Source organism: Mauremys mutica, chromosome 5, assembly GCF_020497125.1.
Source record: "Mauremys mutica isolate MM-2020 ecotype Southern chromosome 5, ASM2049712v1, whole genome shotgun sequence".
NCBI classification, from domain to species: Eukaryota; Metazoa; Chordata; order Testudines; family Geoemydidae; genus Mauremys; species Mauremys mutica.
This window is the reverse complement of record NC_059076.1, coordinates 123,465,085-123,478,532: the sequence shown is the minus strand read 5'-3', so window position 1 is coordinate 123,478,532 and position 13,448 is coordinate 123,465,085. Positions and strand designations below refer to the sequence as shown.

At 41.6% G+C, this 13,448-nt stretch overlaps 1 protein-coding gene across 2 annotated transcripts in view; it reads right to left on the bottom strand.

Moving 5' to 3' along the window:
* Window positions 1-11,647, bottom strand: part of MFSD10 (major facilitator superfamily domain containing 10) — a 30,978-nt gene extending 19,331 nt beyond the window's left edge. Inside the window, exons 1-5 of one of the 2 annotated variants that reach the window (XM_045020008.1) lie at window positions 11,495-11,647; window positions 5,763-5,955; window positions 4,101-4,197; window positions 1,865-1,968; window positions 548-706 (exon numbers count right to left, since the gene is read on the bottom strand). In XM_045020008.1, coding sequence (XP_044875943.1) covers window positions 548-706; window positions 1,865-1,968; window positions 4,101-4,197; window positions 5,763-5,955; window positions 11,495-11,508 — 567 coding nt within the window. In that variant the 5' untranslated portion in view covers window positions 11,509-11,647. Of the gene's footprint in view, window positions 1-547; window positions 707-1,864; window positions 1,969-4,100; window positions 4,198-5,762; window positions 5,956-11,494 lie in introns of those variants that run through there. The other variant, XM_045020009.1, reaches the window with a different exon arrangement.
* Window positions 11,648-13,448: the final 1,801 nt, after the last annotated feature.

Here is a 13,448-nt window from a genome sequence, read left to right as displayed (position 1 = left end):
AGTTAGATAAAGGTGAGCAGGCTTTGGCCTGGGCAGAATTAGGATTGGTGGAGTCTAAGAAAAACCTATGATGGTGCAGGAAATAGTAAAGGTGCCTCATTAGGTAGCTGTCTTCCCTCCAGTTCAGCATTAAATCAGTGCACCAGAACAGGGCTATAATGCTGGAGGAAGGAGGCTAAATACTGTGCCGATTTATACCCTGTGCACACACACTGGCTTCAATGGAACTTAGCACAGAATTTAGTCCAGTGTCTTTAAGAGGAGACATTAAGAAAAATCAATCTAGGGCTGACCACTTGCTGTCTGAGTACAGGACTGAAACAGGACACTCAAAGTTCTAACCCTGTTTGCAACTGAATCCCCCTTGGGCCTGAGAACAGCCTCTTACTCTTTCTGCCTCAAATTTGCAATCTGTAAAATAAGAATAGTACTACTGGCTTACCTACCACACAGGAGTATAGTGAGGAATATTGTGTGGAAAGTGCTTTGAAAATGAAAAGTACTGTATCGACACTTGATATTATTGTTGCCAGCATTTGTAACTCACCATGCCCTTGCTCCTAGCTTTTGGAGAGTGCAGGTCAGCAATTATAGCAGTAGACAGGCTGACATTCCCTTTACTTATTCCACCTAGGACTCTGGAGAGAAGAAAAATACCAAAACTCCTAGAGATAGCCCAGAGTGCATATGATGCTATCAACCCCACCTGCAGAGAGAAGAGGAAATTTCTCTTACATGATACAGTAAAATCAGCATCATTTTAGGATCGTTTTCTAGCTAGACTAATGTTTGAAAAGTAAAATAAATGTCTGCTCCATTAATCATGAAACAACAAATGCTTTCTTGAATAAACTGGCATTTCACCAGACATGTACTACACTGAATGTCAGACAGTAAAAATCCAATAAGGAGAACCCATCTGTAATCATTTCACACAATCCCACTATTGTACGTTATGTTAGGAGGAGGTTTGTCTGATGCAAAATCTATCCTGTTAATGCATTGAAAGATGTTTAGAACACCTTTGAACAACTTGCTCCATTTTGCTTACAAGACAGCCATGAAATGGTTTCCAATATAATTAAAATGTTTAAATAAAATCTGCAACCCAGAAAAATTCTAAGACAAAAAAAGAGAAAAAATCCACTGACCTGAAAGTCAATTTTAGCCTTCAGTTTTGGTGAATAATAATTGAACTCACACATGCTTAATGTATTAATCTGCAAAGACTTTATTGGATGATGGGTTGGGTATGTAATTTGTTGCCAAGATCCCTTATGCATGTTCATACTTGCACTGTATTATACCTATAATCAGAGCCCTAAATTTAAACTCATAACAACTACCAAAAAGAGAAACTGTTTGGTGAATGTTCATTAATACAATAAATAAAAGATATGTTGCATTTCTGTCAAGTGCTTTCCAATCAAAGATCCCAAGGTACTTTACAAGGGGCTGGAGTACATAATATTATTATCCCTATTATACAGATGGAGAACTCAGGGACAAAAAGATTAAGTCCAACGTTTTCAGACTGAGTGCCTAAAGCCAAGCACATAAATCTACATGTAGGCACCTGTACAGGTGGTCTGATCTTACATGTTAGAATGTCAATGGTATTGAGTTGCCTAAAAGATACAATTAAGCGCTTCTGAAAATCCCACTAGGTGCCTATCTGCACCCTTAGGCACCTAAATACCTTTTAAAATCTGGCCCTAAGTACCTAATGTTAGACCCCCATGCTTGATCAAGTGACTTGGCCAGGGGAGGCAGCAATGGTCAGGACTAGTGCTGTGCACTAAACACACTGGCCTCCCTCTGTACATTTGATTTATGCTGATTCTAGTCAGGCTGCCAGACATACCACTGTCAACAACATGATCGGCCTTCTCCCCAAGCAGTCAGATGCAGCGCCCGTGAGCGGAGAGGAAAAAAACTGCAGGATGGAAAAGATGGAGCCAATCAGACCTAGAAAAGATTGATCATTAGACTTAATCATTAGACATGCTGCCTTAGTTTTAAACACAAAGGCAGCATAATTGTTTAAGGCCTATCACTTCACTGTGGCCCTTAAAAAAAAACACAACAACAACTCAAACACATATAAAAAGATACACAATTATAATGTCAGACTGTGGCCATGAACAGCAGTTATCTCCCTGGAATGCAAAGAGCCGCAAAATATTATGGCTAAGTTGTTATTTAACTGAATTTAACTGGGTTTTCAAGGGAAAGGGAAATGCAGACAAACCAGAACAAGATGGGACTTATGGGGGAAGGACGGGGTGTGTCAGTAAAATGCAAATTCTGTGATATTTGCTAACTCTGACTGCAAACACTTCCTGCTCACGGAGAGAGGATAATATAGAATTTAACAGTCAGGCAGTGTAACACACAATTCTTTTAAGTGGTTTATTGATTAACTGAACTTGGATCGGTCACATTTAATTAGCTTATATTTTCTCCCCTTGGTATCAAAGGCAGCAGTGAGACACATCGGAGTATGTGACACTCTCAAATAAATGGCAGTGAGTCTACATATCTGAAGAGGTTCCTTGAAACCTACATTCTGTCCCTGTGATCTTTGGTTCCTCTCCTCTCTTGCCATCTCTAACTCAGTGCCCTCATTAATTTGCAATACCTTTGTGACAAACTGCCAAGAAAATGCTTTGTTGCCATAGTTTTTTTTTTCTTTAAAGGAGAGAGCTGGCTTATATGTCTTACTTAGACCACCTATCAAGGTTGAAAATGCACACAGAGGCCATGGGTTAAATTTTGCACCACTGAATGGTAAAACTGTAAAACTCCCCTTGACTTTAAAGGAGTCAGGATTTAACCTTAAGTATTTGGGTATCTGGGGGAGAATAATTTCTTTGTGGTTGCTCAACAACAAAAAAGTAAAAAAAAATAAACAAAAAACAAAACAAAACAAAAGCCATACACTCACTTACAGCTTTAGCTCACAAGTGAAGGCAGCAAGGTTCTTTCTTATTTGAATGGACATTAATTATTATTAATTATTATTATTAGCATTAAAGGAGCAACTGAGCTTCAAATCCATTATGCTAAGTGCTGTACAAACATATAACATAAAGTTGGTTTCTATCCTGATGAGATTTACAGTCCAAGTATGACACAAGAGACAACAGGTGGGTACAGGCAGGATGGCAGGATGGAGGTTGGAAGGACGAAGTAACAAAGAGATGATTACATTTGCAATGATAAGCAGCGGTCACCACAGATGGCTGCCAACATCAGATACTCATTTGCTGTGGCGGCTGGTGCCCAAAATCATTGGTGCGCCTACAAGTATGCCCCTTCCTCACTACATCTGTCTCATAGAGGGAAAGGAGGAAGAAGGCGGGAGAAAACAGTTACTCCCCATTCTCAGCCAGAATCCTGAAATTTTCACTCATGTCTCTTGGATGTATGAAGTGTGAAGCACCAGTGAAGGGTAGTGTAATGCAGATGGTACAGTTTAAACCACAACCTATGCCAAGAATGTGAACTTGCTTGTTTACACACCTGGCCCAAAACACAGGTCTCTTACCTTCCCTTGCTCACTATTAACAAATCTGAATTAGCCTTTCAGAGGCCTTGATTCACTGCTTTGCTGCCTGCAATGACTCAGAGGAGCTGGAGAAGACTCAGTCACAACACAAGTGCCCTGGTGGCAACAAATGGTACTGCACCCTGCAGAACAGTTGCCATGCCCCTTCCATAGACACCGCAGTGTGGCTGCCGGCTGAGGTATAAATGGTGAGCCTCTAGTCACTCGACACCCCCTGGCGATCTGCCTCCATTCCTGAGAAGCTCAGTGCTAAAGTAGTAAAGCACAGCAGGCCTGGCCTAGGAAGCATTACTGAGGAATAGGTTGAACTGCTTGCCTGACTAGTCAGAGCTATCAGTTCCATGTAAGCACTACCATTTACCAAATATTTATAATCTGCTTCTCTTGGGTACTTCTAGGGCATCTTTTACTGTGGTACTGAAGCCCCAATTTAATAATGGTGCCAGATGTTTAAAAGTTGTTCATAAATAAAAAACATTACCATAGAAGATAACCTGAAAATGACACTAGATTGCAGGTTCATTCATACCTCCAAACAAGACAGTGTTGTACTTCCTCTCCAGAGGTACCCCAAACACTGCAGCAAACCAGTCCACGCCATGCTGCAGTGATAGATAGAAACCATCCTACAAAGAGAGTCATATGTCATAGTTAATGGCACTTAGGGATAGGCTGACCAGGTAGCAAGTGTCAAAAACTGGGACAGGACGTGGGGGGTAATAGGTGCCTATTGAAAAAAAACCCAAAAATCGGGACTGTCCCTATAAAATTGGGACATCTGGTCACCCTACTTAGGGAACAAATTCTCTCTTGCAGGCTCTGACTTTATTTGCAAAAATGTAGCATTGCTTTGTATCCCAAAGACGCCACTTGAGACAACTTCCTTCCCCAAGTGTATGTATGGGGTATATGCCTGATGGATCAGTGTAGTCCCAGATATATTTACCCTCCCCTTGACCTATCCTCTCTCTCTCAAAATCTCTTCCATGGTGGCACAGACAGACTCCCACAGACTAGTGCTGGGTTCTGAAGCACGAATGGGATGCAAAGCCCATGTGCTGGCTCCTAGCATCTAGCCCCTCCCTACACAGCAGAGCTAGGCTGGTTCCACAGCAGATAGAGTCCTCAGCAACCATACAGCCAGGGTAGAAATTTGCCCCATCATGCCCTATAGAAACATATGACCGGAACACAGAGCAGAAGATGGTGAATAAATGCTACAGAGCTAGGCACTAACTCCTACACTTGCTAAGTCTGGATTTTATACATAACAGAGCCACGATTTGAGTTACAAACTCATATCATCCTAGCCAGGTCTTCTACATTCCTGTTAGAGTCCTGAGACTCTCCCTGTTTGTCCTCCACGTTGCACACCCACCCTAGAAACCATGTGTTTCTATCACCAGCCTCCTACCCAAGAGGAAGGGGCTATGAAGAGCTTCACAGCTCCTCATTAAAATTACTCAATTAACCAGGGGGGATGCCGATGAACAACACAAGGCTCTGAGTCTCCTTCCCACCTCCTAGAACTCAGGGAGCAATGGACTGGGACTAGGAAGGAGACCCAAGGTTTACACTTCGCTATTCAAAGCACTAGGCCACCAGCGCAGCCCAAACTCCTCACATTTTACTTGCGAGAGGAACATGTTGGTAACAAAATGGGAACTTTTTGTAATATTTCTATGAGGCTTATGTGTGCCTCAGTTTCTCCCATAATTTGCATTGCTACCCAATAGAGGGAAAAGGGATAAAGTTTGTTCTCAGGGCAGATTAAGAGACATGGGTGTGTGTGCATTAGAGGAAACCTCTCATCTGACTACTCATCACTGGAGACCAGGCAGCCACAGCCACATGTGAGCAAAAGAACAGCAAGGCGGAGGGCAAATTCAGGACAATTACAAGAAGTAGCCACTCAGTAATCTCTGGATTTTCCCAAACATAGACACCTGACCCCGACTCAGTGGCAAAGGTGAGAAAGTCTTACTAGGCGGAGCAAAACAAATCAATCAAATCCATAAGAACAATCTAAATACACTCCAGACTTGTGGGTGCGTTTTATTCTGCATGTAGCTTTTGAGCTGTATCAGGGGAATGGGCGCCTCTCACATCCCCCCTCCCTCTGCATCCCATTCTTCAGATCACCTCATGCCCAGACTGTATTTTCAGCAGGTACAGTTTAGTTCTTACTTACATCATTCTTGCTGTAATACTCAAGGATTGAAGGAAGGAGTGGCAAAATAAGAGTGAATCCCAGCAGGTCTATAAGGAGTGCCAGGAAGACAGTGGTGATCACCCGACCAGAGCCATCTTCGGCCTCTGACTTGCCTTTGGTGGGGCAGCTACTTTCCCCCATTCTCATGGCCATGTTGTCAGGCGTCGCACTTCTGAAACAGCATAACAGCACTCACTCTGAAGCATTTCAGGCACTGAGGTTATTTCACCAAAGGGGAAGAACTTGCTGACTCATTTTTACTCCACTTCCCTCACTGCAACCGTATAGCAATTGCTAGATTAGAATCCTGGTTCACTAGGGAGAGGGCTGTTTTGCAAAACAGAAAAGGCCCCAGGCCTCACAATTCCTGGACCTTAGTCACTCAGCTCATTTGTTCTGGTAAAAGTGGGGCATGATGGCAAGAACCACTGTTCAAAGGAAAACTTCAAGCACTCAGGACAATCAGTCCCAGATAAATGAATCTGTGTCTTAACAGGATATAAGTGATAAGTCATAATATCACTAACTATACCTCTTTCATGTTTAAATACAAACAATTTTTCAGGACTTACTTATTTTGTAAAAATGTTTTCAATCCAGCATTAAAGTATAATCATGGAATGGAACTGTCTCCTCAGGCAACTATCTAACAATGTTTATGTCTACAGTACATACTACAGTGATTAGTGCTGTATAAACACCTACAACAGTGTGACTCGCTGACCACTTCAGGGAGGGTGTTTTGCTCAGCAATGGCAACTCAACAAACACTGTAAAACAAAGTTCAATTTGAAATTACTAATATATCTTTAAATCTATACAAAACCATAGGAGGGGCATAACTGTAAGGCAGCTGACTCTTTACAAGGATCTTATTTTAATTTCTCGTACTGCTAGCATAACTGTCAGCAAAATATTTTTATTATTTGTATTCTGGGAGCACCTAAAGACCCCAGCCAGGGTTGGGGCCCCATTATGCTTGCTACTATACAAACACAGAAGACTGTCCATGTCCTAATGAGTTTACAATCTGTCTATATGTCTGGCTGTGATATATTACAAAAAGTTAGCAGTTTGTCAAACAAGATGGGGCATGATTTAAATTAAAGTGTTTTAAATCAGCAAGCATGAAACATTAATTTAAATGACTGTTTTTAAACTTGTTTTGTATTTGTACTTTAGTTATTTCCCTAAAGAAAGTTTCATTCTCATTGGTTGGTATAACTATTTAAATATGTTAATTTGCAAACAAATATAGTCTTTACACTAAATTTGGCACTTCTTTTTGGTAACCAGGAAGATATCATGCATCTATATACATTAATTTAAGCAATTATATAGTTTCTCTTACATTTATTCATAGTCTTAATATTGACATTTATTCAGAGTTTTAATTTTTACTTTTTTAATATTCAGAAATGGTGACTAATGCATTTCTTATTTACTAGATGATAATTTTTTATTTGTGATTTGTGTCAAGCTGCATTTGGATGAAAATTGGGATTCAATAAAAATGTACAACAGCATTTCAAAATGGTTTTTATTAGTTAAATTACACATGCTTAAATGTGCTGAATACATACAAAATTAAAATGTATCATAACATGTTTTGCATTTTAAATTATTTATTAAATAAAGATAGTATTAACTAAAGTTAGTGAATTAACAGATTGTTTCTGGTAACTATGGACAAATTTTAAAAAGGTATTTAGATGCATAAAGATGCAGATAGGCCCCAACTAGGATTTTCAAGAGTACCAAAGCACTAGATACCTATTGGCATCTTGAGACACCTAGATACCTTTGAATATCCGACTGCATGTCCTTCAAGATATTAGAATTAATAGATCTCATCCTCTCCCACCTGATTTTCTTCATAGGTTAGAAGAGGAAAACAAGCTTTCCAGCTTTTTCAACTCCCAATCAGGTTTTCAACTTTCACTAAATTGATCCAAATTAAGAAAATATTCTCTCTGCACCTGCTAGCTAAATTGAAATCAAAGACAATTAAGGCAGAAGCTTTTCTGCACAACAAAAATTGAAAGTACTCACATTTGTGAAAATGCAAATACCATCATTCATTCAGTTGTTAAGGCTGAAAATAACATAGACATTTAATACAGTTCATGACATTGTGACACATTTATAAAGCCTGAGTTTACCTGAAAAATTAAATATGCTTCCTCTGATTCTGTAAAGTTAAAGATATTCCTCTTAATTCTGTACATAGGTAAAAATGCAGCCCCTTTTAACATCTAAAATTTTAAAGGAGGCCTCATTGATGCAGCGTTTTATTATTTTTATTTTAGTGAGTTTAATAGATTATAGTATGTTTATACCTTACCATAGGCTGTCACAATTTAAAATTTAATTTTAAAACAGGTTAATTTTTTAAACAAAAAATGTATTTACTTTAAATAAGAAAAAATGTTAAATTAATATATACTTTTTAAAAATATATATTTTAATCCATGATGTTGTCAAAACACTACAGCACAATTTCTCTACACTTACATAACAATCTTCCCTCCCAAGGTCCCGACAACCCCAAAAAAACCCAACAAATTTAAATTCTGATTCTGCGTTTACTGGATCAAGCAGTAAAAACGGGAAAAACTACCTCTTTATCCTCCTTCAATTAATAGCTAAACTACTATTGATTTCCATTGCTCAGGATCAGGCCCACTGAATAATTTCTGGCATAAGTTCTATATTAAAGAGATACTCTGTATTCCAGGTACAGACCACTGGGGATATAAAATTGTGCTAAACCAAGTAACACTCACTGGAGATCTTAAAACTATTTGTGTTCACAGATAGATATTTTCACTACAATTCTTTAGTATTGTGTTATTGATTATTGCAGCTAAACTATTAAAGAACTAACATTTTCCAGTAAACAAAAGAGGAGGACATTTACAATCCATTTATTAACAACAATTGTTGCCATAATGCAGCCGAACCTACTACTGCATGTAACAAGTTTATTTCTTTTTGTATAAGAGTATGACACTTTTTTTTTAATTGCAAGTCACTCTAAATATAAATATTTAGCATTAGTTGTAGGGCTTCTGTTTTTCCCGTTTTTTTATTAGCAACTTTTGAGTTTTGTGTAGAGGTCCAAAAAATCATAGGATTTATGGCTCTTTGAATATATTGTAACAAGTAAAGTAGATACTGTAATGAGTAACCTCTTTGTAATGTTCTTTAGTGCACTTTAATGTAGCATTGTTTCAAATACTACTACACTTTAGGGAACACCAGCAGTGTTTACATGGACCAATTAATGTGCCTCATTAGTGTACTTCAGAAATCATACCCTTGCAGTCCACAAACTACTCTGCGAAGATAAGCCCTTAGATACAAGTAACCATTTCTCATGTTTACTGGATAAATGACAGATTCAATTTTTTTTTATAAATCAGGGATGTTTATCACATAAAACCAAAAATCAGGAGCCCTGATTATTTATTTATCTAAAAGATATCTGGGTAGTTGAAGTCAACTGTGAGTTTAGTTTTGACCTTGACACTTGGGCCAGGAATTTTTTGTTCTCATTCTTCTCTGGTTAGTGGTCAGGAGAGGTTGTTGTGCAGGCCTTTGCCTTCTTCTTCAGCAAGCAAGCCAAACTGCACTTCATAATACATAACCACCCTTCTTCATTCAATACAAGCAACACCACGTCAGCCCACCCTGCTTCCTGCAATGGCCATTCTATAGTAGGGAATATTTTAGTTCAAGGAAATAGTGACGGATGCAATGCTCTGGAAGCATGGAACATTCAAAGACTATTATGCTGAGATATGACAGACACTATGAACACATGGAATAGTCAAAGACAATTGTATCAGCTTTATAAATGTTATATGTATCTTTATGGGCTAGCTAGTGATTGCATTTCTGGCTCAATGCAGAAACTCAAATCACTGAGGGATAATCAGAGCCATAACCTGGGTGAAGCAACCAGGGCAGCTTCCCAAGGTGCAAATAAAGGCGTGGCGAGGGCTTGGTCGTGGGGGAGAGTGGGGGAAAGAGAGAAAGACACACCACCTCCACCCTCTGACTCACCTCAGCAGACCACCCAGCCTGTCTGGGTTGGGGGGGTGGGGGCGCAACCAAAAAATCTTGGGGGGGAGGGGCATGTGACCTTGCATTTCCCTTTCTCTCCTCCCCCCATGTGTCACCTCTGGGTGGAAAAATGAAAAAAATGGTAGAGGACGCAAATATACTTGCTCACCCTGGGCGCCTCTATGCTTAGTTACAGCACTGGGGGTAATTAATGCAAATCTCTTATGCAGGTAAGAAGTCTGTGGAAGTTTTCACCCCCTGGGGAAAGTGCATATAGTGGTTTGACCTGGTTCAAGAGGCCTGCCAAACAAAAAACTGAAAACTGTATAAAGAAACAACTCCCACCCGGGAGAGAGTCAGTCACCCTTGATCCACAAATGGACATGAGATTGTGACCAAGAGGCATAGATCCTGTACAGGACCTGAAGTACTTTGGAACCTGCCAGGGTCTCCATGGGGAAGATGGGTGACACCTGATAAGCTAGGCATGCCTATAAACTTTTTCTTTTCTTTAAGATATGCTTCCTCTATAATGCCATTGTTCTAAATAAACAATACTTTGCTTTATGAGAGTAGGCTGGTCACTGGTTAACTCTGTTATCGTCCCCTGAGAGAACAGAAGTGTGGGTGCTGAACTGAAGTCAGACCTGCTGAGAGACTCACAGTGAAGCAGGAGGGACTGCAGCTTGAGTCCCCTGTCTGGAGAGAACAGATTTCAGGATGCTGCCCAAAGAAAGGTGATGGCTAGAGGTCTGAGAGTTCAGAGGGCAGCCCCCATGAAGGGGTCAGAGGTGCAATTCCCTCAAGAACTGTGACAGAAATCTCTTCACTTACTGGAACCAGTTCGTGTCCAGACACTATAACCTCTCCCTCTTTGAGTTTCCTTCACAAATCCCCTCTTTGTTGCTTGCTTCCTCCTTCCCTTTCCAGACCTCATTACACCTATTCAGTCCCTGGCCAGGGACGCCAGCCTCCAGGTTCCAATAAAAAAACTGACTTGGAAGCTGACCCAGTCCATAACTCACACCTAGGGCCTTAGTCATTTGTCAGCGGCAGCCAGCCTCAACCTCACAGCTCCTTGCCTTTCTGGGCTTCTGCTGGAGGAGGAAACCCGTATTTCCCACCTCCGGATTTTTCTGCCAGTCTGCAGAAGGCTTTTGTGACTCATTAAGAGACTGGGTTTGATTCTGGAGAGAGAAAGAGCAGCAGGGCCACTTTCACAAACTACTTAACCTCCTCTGAGCCCCAGAGCGAATAGAAAAAAGGCATCTGACGAAGTGGGCATTCACCCAGGAAAGCTTATGCTCCAATACATCTGTTAGTCTTTAAGGTGCCACGGGCCTCTTTTGTTGCTTTTTACAGAGTGAATAGAGACACACGATCGAAGTGGGAGGGGGAGGGGGAGGGGGAGAGTTTGAATGAGACGCAGAGACCAAAGCATCACTTAGGGGGACATTATACTAGCTTGGGGTGCTGGAGACCGACCCCTATCCCCAGGTGTGAGCTGTAGCCACCCCCACGTCCGGGACACACCCCCTGCAAACTGCCCCCCGCCCCATCGGAGACAGCCCCGCATCCTGCTCACTGTGCCCAGCACAGATCCTGCCCCCGCCCCGGTCACCCACCCGGCACAAAGCCCTCACCTGTCCGCGTCCATCTGCAGCCTGAGCTCACCCCGCCCCGGCGCGCTCCTCCCCCTCGCCGGCCCGGCCCCGCGCGATGCTGGCCGGGGAAGGGAGGGGGCGCCGCAAGCTGCCCGGTGCACAGGGACCGGCTCCCCCTCTGCTCCCCAGCAGCTGCTCCACACGGCCGCGGCGCTTCCTCTTCCGGGCTGCTGCTGCTGCTGCTGGGCTGAGCCCTGCCAAGGGGGAAGAGAACATCTTCTGTGGGTGCCACTGTGCCCCCAGCCTCACTCCCCGGCAGGGAAACGCCCTCAGAGCAGAATTCATTTCCAGGGAGAGCTGCCCGCTCTGCTGAGGAACGAGTTGGCAGTGTGTAAAGTCCCCCTCAGCAGCTCTTTTTAGAGCCCCCGCCTCATTCAGATAATCCCTCCCCCAACAAAAAAATCTGAGACGCCCCACAAACTGCCCCAGCCTGTTAACTGACCAGCCAAACCCAAGGCATCCCCCATACTGGACCCCAAACTGCCTCAGCCTGTTACCTGCTCCTCCCCTGAGACAGCCAGGTAAACTGCCCTACCTTAAGCTTGAGACTTTAGCTCCAATCTAAAGTTAATGTTGGCCAAACATTTCAACATCCAGCAAAGAAGGTATAAAGGTCTTGGTTAAAAATCAGAGGGGTTTGGTTAAAAATGTTAGTCTGGATCTGTAAAGGCAGCAAAGAGTTCTGTGGCACCTTATAGACTAACAGATGTATTGGAGCATGAGCTTTTGTGGGTGAATCCCATGCATCCGACGAAGTGGGTATTCACCCACAAAAGCTCATGCTCCAATACGTCTGTTAGTCTATAAGGTGCCACAGAACTCTCTGCTGCTTTTGGTTAAAAATGTTGAGATTACATCCGTATCTAAAAGGAAATGTTTTGATTTTTCACCTATGACTCACTGAGAGTATTAGGGTTGTCATATAACATCAACTGTACAAACATCTGCATTATAGATGCCAAATGTAATGTAAATCCTATGAAAACCACTGATAAAATGATGATCTCACAGGGATTTTATATTATCTCCTTTTTACAGCAGGAAAAACTGAGGCAGACCATGTTAGTATCCTTAAGGCCATAGAGTTAGTATTAGAGCTGGAATACAAACAGAAGTTTCTGACTCCTAATTCTGTGCTCAGACACATTTCTCTCTTGCAGTAGTCTTGTCTACATTAGGGAAAGTTTGCAAACATTTCCCTTTGTTGCCCAGCAGTTCAGTTCCAACACCAGTAGCAATCTTGGAAGCCCTGGTCTGAATGGGTCACTGGCTGATGCTGTTGTTAGTGATTAAGACACAGTACATAAAATAGCAGCCTCCTGCCTACACAAATCCTTCTGTTGCTACCACCAGTGTTAGCTTCAGCAGGAAATATTTGCAAAATTTCCCTAGTGTAGTCAAGGCTAACAGAATGTGACTTTTTAGTGTGCGCACATGCTTATTTTTATTAAGAAGATGTTTAATCTCTTACAAATAAACTCTGGATGTTGAAATGTGTGGATTCTTCTGACAGAAAATCACAAGGAAAAAGAAATAAAATTAAGGTGGCTGACTTAGGGCAGATCCTCAGTGGGTGTAATACAGCATAGCTGAATTGACTTCACTCATTGGAACTGTGCTGGTTTACAGCAGCTGAAGATCTGGCCCAGTGTCTATTTCAGGGTTACATATATTTACATATAATTAATGTCTAGGAAAGTGAGAGAATTTTGGAACATAATTTTTCATATCTATACTGCCACAGCCAGTTCACTCAGCCTGTTCCCTATCAGTACATATTGTTACCAAACTTTGGCACCACTGCAGTGGTCGACTCTGCTAGTTTATCTTCTGACCTAACATCTTACCCCCTTGCCCATTCATATAAATGCTGTGTCTCATTTGGTATTTGTATGAATAGTGGCTTGTAAAATTAGATTATGTATGGTCATGT